The sequence below is a fragment of the Sus scrofa genome, chromosome 12 (assembly GCF_000003025.6).
Source record: "Sus scrofa isolate TJ Tabasco breed Duroc chromosome 12, Sscrofa11.1, whole genome shotgun sequence".
Taxonomy (NCBI): Eukaryota; Metazoa; Chordata; class Mammalia; order Artiodactyla; family Suidae; genus Sus; species Sus scrofa.
The window spans coordinates 42,927,099-42,939,384 of NC_010454.4; the positions used below are offsets into that span (position 1 = coordinate 42,927,099).

The following is a 12,286-nucleotide window of genomic DNA, read 5'->3' on the forward strand; positions in this document are numbered from 1 at the left end:
TCACTGCCGTGGTATGGGTTCAATCCCTCACCCAGGAAGTTACGCATGCCACAGGTGTGGCCAAAAAAAAAAAAATGTAAATGTGTATTAAAAATATTATAATATCTTTAACATCCTGAATAAATCAAGTTACCTTTAACTTCCAGTTAAAAATAAGTACTAGGATGGAATGTCTAACATGATAAATATAATTCACACTGCTATAAGTTATAGATAAAAGTTAAAAGGTAAATCTTGTTGTTTGTTTTTTTTTTTTTGTCATTTCGTGGACCGTTCCTGCGGCATATGGCGGTTCCTAGGCTAGGGGTCCAATCGGAGCTATAGCCGCAGGCCTACACCAGAGCCACAGCAACTCGGGATCCGAGCCACATCTGCAACCTACACCACAACTCACGGCAACACTAGAGCCTTAACCCATTGAGCAAGGCCAGGGATCGAACCTGCAACCTCATGGTTCCTAGTCGGATTCATTAACCACTGAGCCACGATGGGAACTCCCTAAAAGGGTAAATCTTAAGAATTCTAATCACAAGGACAAAAATGTTTTTTTCTATTTAATGTTGTATCTGAGATGATGGATGTTCACTAAACTTGTGGTAATCACATCCTATGTAAGTCAAAGCATGATGCTGTACATCTGAAAACTCATCAGTGCTGAATGTCAATGATATCTCAGCAAAACTGGAAAGTACTCGAAGAGGCATTGAGGTCAACTCAGGAAAAACTGACAAAATAAGTATATTGCATATCTTCTCAGCCTTGGACCTTATGCTCCCAAACCACCAAAGAAGGGGAATTTTGCCTTTACCCCCTTACCTGCAGCTTGTCTTCAACCTGGCTTCCAAGCTTCTGTAATAAAGAATTGGAAGAAATTGAAGAGGCTTGTGGGAAAGAGGAAGCTGGGTATTGGGAGGGCTACACGGAGCAGGGAACAGGACTTTGCAGGAGAAACTCAAGAGCACTAATGGGAAACAGAATGGAATCGAAGAGAATATTAAGAAAGGTTTATTTTTTTTTTCTTTAAAAAAATTTATTTTCTCTCACCACCTTTTGTTTTGTTTTGTTTTGTTTCCCTTTTCATGGCTATACCTGTGGCATACGGATGTCCCCTGGTTAAGGGTCAAATCAGAGCTGCAGCTACACCTACGCCACAGCCACAGCCAGATCTGAGCTACATTTCCCACTTATGCTTCAGTTTGTGGCAATGGGGGAGCAAGAACAGGGATCAAACCGGAGTCCTCACTGACACTATGTTGGGGTCTTAACCCACTGAGCCACAAAGGGAAATCCAAGAAAATTTTTCTTAAAAAAAAAAAGGGAGTTCTCGTCGTGGCACAGTGGTTAACGAACCCGACTAGGAACCAGGAGGTGGAGGGTTCGATTCCTGGTCTCGATCAGTGGGTTAAGGATGTGGCGTTGCCATGAGCTGTGGTGTAGGTTGCAGACGTGGCTCGGATCCTGCATTGCTGTGGCCGTGGTATAGGCCAGAGGCTACAGCTCCAATTAGACCCCTAGCCTGGGAACCTCCATATGCCGTGGGAGTGGCCCTAAAAAGCAGATAAATAAATAAATAAAATTAAAAAAAATTTTTTTAAATGAAAGAAAATTTTATCTGACATGGATTGAGGTATCAGGAGATAAGGCAATTCAGTGCAACATGATTCTGGACTGGATCCATTTGCTATAAAGGGCATCATTGTGACAAGTGATTAAACTCAAGTGAAAGAGTGTGAGGATTAGATGGCAATAAAGTATCAATGCTAAAATTCCTGGTTTTGATGGTTGCAGTGTGGGTTCATAGGGGAATGTACTTGTAAGAGGTTGGCAACTTATTCCCCAATGGTTTAGTCAGGAAAAGAAATTTTTTGCACTGTATTTGCAACTTTTCTGTGGACCTCTGAGATTTTTATAAATTGAGTGTTCAAAATTCAAAAAATATATAGCACTAAAAAATAAAAACGTAGCATTAATAAAAGGTTTTTAAGAGGCTTAAGATTAGAATGATCTCTTGATTATTGCTGATTGCTTGAAAGTACTTCTTTGAGTTGTTCAAAAACTAGGTCCTGGAGCTCCTATTGTGGCGCAGCGGAAATGAATCCAACTAGGAATCATGACGTTGCGGGTTTGATCCCTGGCCTCGCTCAGGGGGTTGAGGATCTGGTGTTGCCGTGAGCTGTGGTGTAGGTCGAAGACGTGACTCCGATCTGGTGTTGCTGTGGTTGTGATGTGGGCCAGCAGCAGTAGATCCTACTGGAGCCCTAGCCTGGGAATCTTCCTATGCTGTGGGTGCCCTAAAAAGCAAAAAGAAAATTCCCCCCAAAAAACCAAAAAACAAACCTAGGTCCTAAGATTTACTTAGTTGTAGCCAATTGATTCTAATGACTATATTAATAGAATTAAGTGTAAAAAAAAAAAAAGAGGAGTCAAGAGTATAAAAAACAGTCAGTCTTTGTCCCACACAGTTAGGAGCTTTCTGAAAATAAGAGTGAAGAGAGAAAGCTTTTGCTGACCGGATGACCAAAGTATCCTGGCCTAAATCCATGTTTACCAAACAATTCTCTAGTTACCGCTTGATTTTCCAGCTGTTGCAATTTTCTTGGCAATTATATTCTTATCACAAATAAATAAATTAGCAAGTTGTCTGTTTCTTGTAGCATGAGGGATCTGTGCCTCTGAACATTTGAAAAGGCACTTCTAGACTAATATGATGCCTCAGCAGTAACAAACCCAAGCAGTATCTGTGAAGATGTGGGTTCCATCCCTGGCCCAACTCAGTGGGTTAAGGATAGGTCGTTGCCGTGAGCTGTGGTGTAGATCACAGCTGTCAACTGGATCTGGCGTTGCTGTGGCTGTGCTGTAGGCTGGCAGCTTAGCTCCAATTTGACCCTAGCCTGGGAACCGCCATATGCCATGCGTGGGGCCCTATAAAGAAAAAAAAATTGATATAGAGGTGTCTCTGAGAGAAGCATGCAGTCAATCAGACAGCGCTTTACAGAGCATTATTTTTGGTTTTTGTTTTTTATTTTTTGGTTTTTTTTTTAGGACCCCACTTGTGGCATATGAAGTTCCCAGGCTAGGGGTCAAATCAGAGCTAAGCTGCCAGCCTAGCCTACTCCACAGTCACAGCAACACAGGATCCGAGCTGCATCAGTGACCTATGCCACAACTCACCTCAACAGCCACATCCTTAACCCGGTGAGCTGGGTCAAGGATAGAACCTGCATCCTCATGGATACTAGTCAGGTTTGTTTCTGCTGAGCTACCATGGGAACTCCTAAATCAATCTTCCTCTCTATTATCAATCAGAGTATTTAGTCTTCAGAAATTTGTGCTCTAAAGTTAAAAAAAATTTTTTTGGAGTTCCTGTTGTGGCAGAGCGAAAGCAAATCTGACTAGGAACCATGAGGTTGCAGGTATGATCCCTGGCCTTGCTCAGTGGGTTAAGGATCTGGCATTGCCATGAGCTGCGGTGTAGATCTCAGACTCAGCTCGGATCTCATATTGCTGTGGCGGTAGGGTAAGCTGATGGCTACGGCTTGGTCTCGACACCTAGCCTGGGAATCTCAAATCTCCATATGCCGCAGGTGCAGCCCTAAAAAGCAAGAAAAAAAAATCAAGTCTGGGGGAGTGCTTTTTTACAGGTTTTCTTCATGTTATTTATTTTTGTATGGTATGAATATAATAGAGACACATTTCCTGCCACCCATCAGTTAGCAGATCAAGGAAATAAAGTTGAGTGGGACTAAGATTGGTATCTTGGAAGTTTTCCTTTTTTTTCCTTTTCTATTTTGGCTACCCCATGGCAATGGAGTTCCTGGGCCAGGGATCAGATCCCAGCTTCAGTTGCAAACTTTGCCACAGCTGCAGCAATGCCAGATCTTTTAAGCCACTGTTCAGGGCTGGGGATGGAACCTGGGTCCTGGCACTGCAGAGACACTGCCAATCCCATTGTGCCACAGCGGGAACCCCACAGTGAGATCCTTAACCCACTGAGCAAAGCCAGGGACTGAACCTGCATCCCGAAGGATACTAGTCAGGTTCTTAAACCACAATGGGAACTCCCCCCACTGCCTTACCTTAAGATGAACCCAAGTCCAATCTTTCTAACATTTATTGTCCTAAAACATTGTTTTGCAAATAGCACTGCACATGCAAAAAATCTTTGTCTATTTTTTCATTGAAATATAGTTAACTTCCAATGTTGTGTTAGTTTCCAGGGTCCAGCAAAGTGATTCAGCAAAGTGATTCTTTTTTTTGTTTTTTTTTTTTCCTTTCAGGACCTCAGGTGTGGCATATGGAAGTTCCCAGACTAGCGTCTGCAGCTGCCGGCCTATGTAGGCCACAGTCACAGCAATGCAGGATCCAAGCCCGTGTCTGTGACCTACACCACAGCTCATGGCAACACTGGATACTTAACCCACTGAACGAGGCCCGGGATGGAACCCGCATCCTCACAGATACTGGTTGGGTTCATTACCACTGAGCTACAATGGGAACTCCCTCTTTTTCAGATTATTTTCCATTATGGGTTTAGTTTCCTGTGCTATACAGTAGGTCTTGTTTACCTATTTGATATATAGTAGTGTGTGTATGTTAATCCCAAACTTCTAATTTAATGTCTCTTCATTAACATCCAAGCTTCTTAACCTGAACTTCACGGACTTTATTTTTCTCTTAACTTCATCTCCCAATATGAGAGTCAAAGTTGTCTGCTCGTTCTTCCATAAACAATCCACTTATTCGAGTTCCTGATGGGCTCAGCAGTAGCAAATCCAACTAGGATCCATGAGGGTGTGGGTTCAATCCCTGGGCTTGCTCAGTGGGTTAAGGATCCAGCATTGCTATCTATGAGCTGTGGTGTGTGTTGCAGACACAGCTTGGATATGTTGTGGCTGTGGCTGTGGCATAGGCTCAGATTTGACCCCTAGCCTGGGAACTTGTAGATGCCATGGGTGTGGCCCTAAGAAAGACTTAAAAAAAAAAAAAAACCAAAAAAACAACAAAATCCACTAATATCCCTATCCCCAAGGTCTTATGCCCTTCCCACTTAGTTTTGTCCTAACTGGGGTCCCTTTCCTTACTCCTTTTCGTTTAGTTATTACCTTGATTCGTTTCATAGATAGTTCTTAAGAATCTACTGAGTGCCTGGTTACTTCAGGATAATCTCTCATTTTCTCCAGAAGAGCTTTCCTTTTCAAAACTTCCCTAATTTCAAGTGTCATTTACTTAGCACAAGACACTGTGGTAGAAAGAGCTTGAAAACTGGGGCCTAGCCTCTAGCACAGATTCATTGTGTAACCTTGAGTGAATCATTCTCTGTTCCTTGGCAGACACAACTTTCAACTCTACCATCCTTGGCCAGGGGTCAGCAAACTATGGCCAGGGCCAAATCTGCCCCACCACCTGCTGTTATATGGTTCCTGAAAGAATAATTTTTTTTTTTAATTTTTTATCTTTTAGTGCTGCACCCACCAGCATATGGAAGTTCCCAGGCCAGGGGTCGAGCTGGAGCTACAGCTGCCGGCCTACACCACAACCACAGCAACGCAGGATCCGAGGTGCATCTGAGTGTCTTCGACCTACACCACAGTCCATGGCTTAATCCACTGAGCAGGGCCAGGAATGGAACCTGCCTCCTCATGTACCCTAGTCGGGTTCATTACCACTGAGAATTTGTTATTTTATTTTTTTTTCCATTTTAAGTAGTTTTAAAAGATGCAAAGAATATTGTGACACGTGCCAATTATGTAAAATTAAAATTTGTGGCCCTAAGTTTTATTTGCACATGGTCACGGCGATTTACTTACTATATTGCAACAGAAACCTTATGATCCACCAAGCTTCAAATTTTCTCTAACTGGCCTGCACAGGAAAAAGTTTGCTAGGAGTTCCCGTCATGGCTCAATGGTTAACGAATCCGATTAGGAACCATGAGGTTGAGGGTTCGATCCCTGCCCTTGCTCAGTGGGTTAAGGATCCGGCGTTGCTGTGAGCTGTGGTGTACGTTGCAGATGCGGCTCGGATCTGGCGTTTCTGTGTCTGTGGTGTAGGCCAGCAGCTACAACTCCAATTGGACCCCTAGCCTGGGAACCTCCATATGCCGCAGGAGCGGCCCTAGAAAAGACAAAAAAAAAGAAAAAGTTTGCTAATTCCATTTTGGAATTCTACCAGGAAGGCGCGCTTGGAGGAAGCAGAGCGGTTCAGGCGCAGTGCAGAAGCAGAGCTGAGACCCACTGAGCCTGCGGCGCGGGCGGCGCTGGGACCCGGACGGTTGTCGTGAGCTGCTGTCAATCAAGGCCGCCGCGGGGCGGGGCGGGGCGGGGCGGTGCTTCCGCCTGCGCGTGGCCACAGCCGACTGCTCGGCGGCGCCCCGGACCGTCGGGAACCGCGCCCGCAGCCGCCGGCCGCGCGGCCGGATTAGAGGGCGATGGATCTGGAACCCGAGCTGCTGCTGCAGGAGGCCCGCGAGAACGTGGAGGCGGCGCAGAGCTACCGGCGGGAGCTGGGCCATAGGCTGAAGGGACTGCAGGAGGCGCGGAGGCAGGTCGGAGGGCCGCGCCCGCGGGGGTGCTGTGGGCCCCGGGGAGGGCGCGGGGTGCCAGTGGGTGGGCGAGGGCCGGGAGGGTTCCGAGGGGCGGGAGTGGCCGGAAACTCTGGAGCGAGGAGGGAAGAGGCTCTGAAGGTGCAAGAGACCTAACAGGGTCTGGGAATATGGGAAATGGGTTCTGCTGGGGACGGGGTGGGGGGGTGTCTAAGGGGAAGAAAGATCCGGTAAGTTTGGGGGATCAAGGGAGAGTGGGGGGCGTTCCCCAAACTGTGTGGGGCGGTGTTGGGGAGAGGATGGGGTCCGAGATTGGGGCGCGTGAGAGGCCAGAGCAAAAGCCGAGGGCGTCACAGAGGGTAGTGAAGATTGAAAGAGTTAAGGGGAGGTGGGGAGTTCTTTGGAAAACCTGCTATGTGGACGGAGGTTGATTTTAGAGACCTTGAAAATGGGGGGCAATGACCTGGGGAGAACTTAAGAAGCAAAATGGACATTGGCAGGGAAGGATTAAAGAGAGATGGTTGGAGATCCAGTAGAGTGAACACTAAATGAATGGAATTCGTGTCTGAAAGTAGTACTTGATGTCTCGTTATGATCTTGAATGCATTAAAAAAGTGGTTTAGCGTGATCCCATTCTAGAGGGAGATTTCTAAGGTGAAGCTGCGTTGAAAGGGCAAAAGAAGGAAGATGAAACCCTTGAGGGCTGAAATACAGGTGTAGGGAAATGGAAAAACAGATTTAAAGAGAGAAGTGCTGAAAGGAGACGCTAAATATACTTTTGAGTGACAGCAGTTATCTCCTCCTTGGGGACCTGGTTACCAAAGATATAGGAAAGCCACATGGTGTCTCTATACCCTGGAACATACACAGAAAAAGATACAACCCACTGCCAGTGTGTGGTAGGACAGATAATCCTCAAGCTGCTGTTAGTTCAGGTGCTTAATACGTGTTTTTGGAGTCAGCGGGATTCCACCCATTAATTCATCATTTGGATGAGTGGGGTTTTTCAGCGTCACACTTGTTAATAATCTACATTATCATCCTAGTAACTCCCATGCTCCATAGACTCTGAAAAGGGCAGAATAGTGCTGTGCTCACAGTGCCTTTGGATACTCTCATCATTAAGGATCTTCAACATGCTTTAGGTTTTATATATTTAAAAATTCTTCTAGATTTTAAATGTGGACCATGCATCATTTGTAGTTGGGGAACAAACCTGGGAGCAAATCTAGATAAGGTGATCCTGATTTAACTAATGCTTTTTAAGGACTTCCAATACATTCATCTTGATTTCTACTTGAAAACATCTGCGTGATTCCTTCAGCAATTTTTTTTTTTCCTTTTGCTCTTTTAAAATAGAGGCTCTAGGAGTTCCCGTCATGGCGCAGTGGAAAATGAACCTGACTAGGAACCATGAGGTTGCAGGTTCAATCCCTGGCCACTCTCAGTGGGTCAAGGATCTGGTGTCCTTGTGAGCTGCAGTGTAGGTGGCAGACGCGGCTCTAATGGTTCGTGGCTGTGGTGTAGGCCAGGAGCTGTAGCTCTGATTCGACCCCTAGCCTGGGAACTTCCATATGCCACGGTGCGGCCCTATAAAGCAAAAAAATAAAATAGAGGTTCTAAGTCTAGGATGTGTTTTAAAAAGAGATTGAGGGATCTCTTATTGTATGATTCGCTTCAGCCAGTGAAGATTCTTATATATGAGCAAGACTGTTGTTTAACTGCATCGACAATTAAAAATCAGTAGTGTTGGGGAGTTCCGTTATGGCACAGTGGATGTGAACCCGACTAGTATCCATGAGGATGTGGGTTGGATCCCTGGCCTTGGCAATGGGCCAGGGGTCCAGCGTTGGTGTGAGCTGTGGTGTGTAGGTCACAGACGAGGCTCGGATTCTGCATTGCTATTGCTGTGGCCGGCAGCTACAGATACAGCTACAGCTTCGATTTGACCCCTAGCCTGGGAACTTGCATATGCCGAAGGTGTGGCCCTAAAACGCAAAAAAAAAAAAACACCCCAAAAAACCAAAACAAACAAACAAACAAAAGGAACAGTAGGTTGACACTTAATGAATGTGCTTAGTTGCTGGGAGTGGTACTTACTAATTTTGTGTGTGGTCTTGAACACGTTAAAGCAATTTAGTCTGACCCTATCCGGAATGGTTTAGGATTCACTTTCCAACCTATGTTCTTTTAAATTCTATGTGGAATAATTTAAATACAGGGCATACTTTCCTATAATTTGGAGGAGTTTGGTATGGGGTTTCATTTTGTGTTTTGAGGCCCATTGTCTCAGACTTGAAACAGAAAACACTAAGAGAACATCCATGACGCTGACTGACCTTGCCTTCTGACCGGACTGAGTGATAGTGGAATTCTCATTTGTGAACTGAAATGTATTTTGTGCCAGTGCCAGTTATAACAGCTTCTAGTTCTAAAAGCTTTAATTCTTCCTCAAAGCTAATTCTAGTGGGTTGCGCATGTTTGGGTTTGTAGAATAAGTCTTCTGTCAACTTGCATTTTAAGGAAGGTCTCTTTTACAAAAATGTTATCAAAATAAGCAGCTGCTTTTGTTTAGTGGTTAGGGTATTTTTAGGGTTCCAGTCATTTTCAGAATACATAAAATATATGGGTTTTCAGTCAAAGATTTTGCGTGGAGGAAGGAGGAGAGAGCAGAGAGGAAGGATGCTCCCTTTGTGTATATATTTTTACTTGCTGTTTTTATTTCCTTTTGGCATATGATTTTTTAATTGGCATATAATTTATATGTCATAAAATTCATACCTTAAAATTGTCCAATTCAGCAGGCTTTTTTTTTTTTTTTTTTTTTTTTTTGCTGTGCCTGTGGCGTGTGAAAGTTTCTGGGCCAGGGATCGAACCCAAGCCACAGTAGGACCCAAAGCCAGATCACTAACCCACTGCACCGTAAGACAACTCCTTCAGCAGTTTTAAGTGTATTTGCAAAGTTGTGCAACCATCACCGCTGTCTAATTCCAGAACTTTCATCATACCCGTAAGCTGTTACTCTCCAAAACTGCTTTCTGTCTCTTTTTGGATTTGCCTCTTTTGGACATGTCATATAAATGGAATCCTACTCTATGTGGCCCCTTGTGACTGTTTTTTTTTTCCTTTTCTTTTGGTCTTTTTATGGCCTCACCTGTGGCATATGGTGGTTCCCAGGCCAGGGGTCGACTTGGAGCTGTAGCCACTGGCCTACACCAGAGCCACAGCAACGCCAGATCCAAGCTGCGTCTGCAACCTACACCACAGCTCACGGCCACACCAGATCCACCGGATCCTTAACCCACTGAGTGAGGCCAGGGACGGAACCTGCAACCTCACGGTTCCTAGTCGGATTTGTTCCCGCTGCGCCACAACAGGAACTCTGTGACTGGTTTCTTTGACTTAAGCAATGTTTTCAAGGTTCGTCCATGTGGTAGCAGGTATCAGTGCTTTCGTCCTTTTTATGGCGAAATAGTTTTGTTGTATGGATGTACCACATTTTATCATTCCTCACTTGACAGGCAGGTGGGTTCTTTTCCCTTCTTTGGCTACTGTGAGTAACGGTGCTGTGAACATTCATCTTTTCACGTAGGTTGGTTTTCAGTGCTTTGGGTGTATACTTAGGGCTTGTTAGGTCGCATGGTAACTCCGTTTTTAACTTTTTCAAGACCCCTTGGCATAGTTTCTATCTTTGTTTCTCACCCCTTAAAAAGCTCTCATGAAATTTGCCCCTTTTGGGAAATGGTGTCTCTGAAAGTTTAGAAGGAAGAAGAGTAACAGTCTTTGGTTGGTAACCTTTTAGTGTCAAAAACAACTGCCAGCATGTAGCAGTTTCTCCTCTTGTGGTTAAGTTTAAGCCCTGCCCTCTGTCTTAAGAGAAAAGGAAGTTCTGAGTAGGAATGAAGTTTAGCAGTCTGTAACTGTTACTGTTTGACTCAATTAAAGGTGAGAGAGATGTTGGGTGGCTTCAGGAAATCAGATTCTGTTTACAGCCAGCCTGGCCTGAGTTGAAATTATTAAGAGTCGTTCTATATCCTTCTTTGGAATCCTTGGTACTAAGTTGTCAATACCAAAGACGTTAACTCCTACTCCCCTTAAATTCTCATTTGTTCCTTCACTCAGTAAAGATGTATTGGGGGCCTGTGGGGGGTCAGAGATACTTGTAGGTCCTAGAAATGCTGTGGTCAGAGAAACAGACCACTGCCCTCATGAATTTACTCTTTGGTGGCTGATCATTTGACACTTCCCCCTAAAAAGAAAACAAATAGGAAAAACGTAAATCTCGTGTATTCATTTTTAGATTTCACTTCCATTGTGTTTTTCATCCCTTGTTTATTTCTACAGGGTTGAATTTCCTGTTTGTGGTGAATAGAGATAGCTGATCAAGATGTCACACAGTGAAGTCAGCGGGCCAGTCAGATAGGCCTCCCCGAGTGACACCAACTTGGTGACATTTACCAGTGTCAGAGCCTAGTCCTTACACTTTGCAGGTCCAGAAAGTCCATTTTTAAACCTGTTCTTTTACTAAATACCTTTTTTGAAGGTTTCAATGCACTTTTTTTCCACTCTTTTTTAAGCTATAGTTGAAATACAATGTTGTGCCCCCCTTTATTATTTTTTTAATTGAAATGTAGTTGATTTACAGTGTTGTGCTAGTTTCAGGTGTACCACAAAGTGAGTCAGTTTTACATACATACATATACACGTCATATTCCTTTTCCCGTATGGTGTATTACAAAATATTGACTGCAGTTCCCTGTTTTATACAGTAGGTCCTTGTTGGTTATCTTGTTTTGTTTTGTTTTGTTTTGTTTTTTAGGGCTGCACCCGCGGCATATGGAAGTTCCCAGGCTAGGGGTTGAGCTAGAGCTGCAGCTGCCGGCCTGCACCACAGCCACAGCAACGCAGGATCCGAGCCGAGTCTTCGACCTGCACCACAGCTCATGGCAATGCTGGATCCTTAACCCACTGAGTGAGGCCAGGGATCAAACCCACATCCTCCTGGATCTTAGTTGGGTTCGTTAACCACTGAGCCACGAAGGGAACTCCAGTTACCTCTTTTTTACAGGTTATCAGTGGGTATACATTATTCCCAAACTCCTTCTACCCCCCTCCCCCCGAAACTGCATCTTTGCAGATTATCAAAGGGAGATTAGTTTGAGGTACTGGGGGTGCCACCAGTGAGAAATAGCAGTATTCTAGTCTGTGTACAGTTATAGTTCACTCTATAAATGAAGGTGTGGGCCTTCATATACCTTTAATTAGTGTGATTCAGCGTCTCAGGGACTTGATAATCACAAGGCTCTTGCTCTTTCAGAGTAAAGGGTCAGATCCTGGTAATCTAATTAAGATACTGTTAGGTGAGGACCCTGCCCTGCTCTGGCCAGTGGTGTCCCTTTGATTCTTGCTACAAGTGTGGTCCACAACCGCAGCCGTGGTACCTTGACCTGAGAGCTTGTGAAGAGGGCCGGAATCAGGCCCCAGCCCGCTCTGCTGAATCATCCCCTGTACTTGAACAGGATCGCCAGGTGTGATGTGTAGGCAGGTGAAAAACGGAGGCACACAGCTTAGAGTAAAGGGTTAACACTGCCTCAGCCCCTACTGATTTCTGTAGATCTCTAAACTATAGGTGTGCTGTTGTAAATTGTTGTGGTTTTATCCTCTGGATTCGAATGCTGTTTGAAATATCGTGGGTTTCTTAGATAATTAGGCAGCAATAGATAAGTAATTGACAATCTCAAGCCA

At 44.6% G+C, this 12,286-nt stretch overlaps 1 protein-coding gene across 3 annotated transcripts in view; it reads left to right on the plus strand.

Annotated features, from left to right (window-relative positions):
• The window catches only part of CRLF3 (cytokine receptor like factor 3), a 57,979-nt gene continuing 52,011 nt past the window's right edge, over nt 6,319-12,286 (plus strand). Inside the window, exon 1 of one of the 3 annotated variants that reach the window (XM_021066135.1) lies at nt 6,319-6,544. In XM_021066135.1, coding sequence (XP_020921794.1) covers nt 6,428-6,544 — 117 coding nt within the window. In that variant the 5' untranslated portion in view covers nt 6,319-6,427. 3 annotated transcript variants of the gene reach the window in all.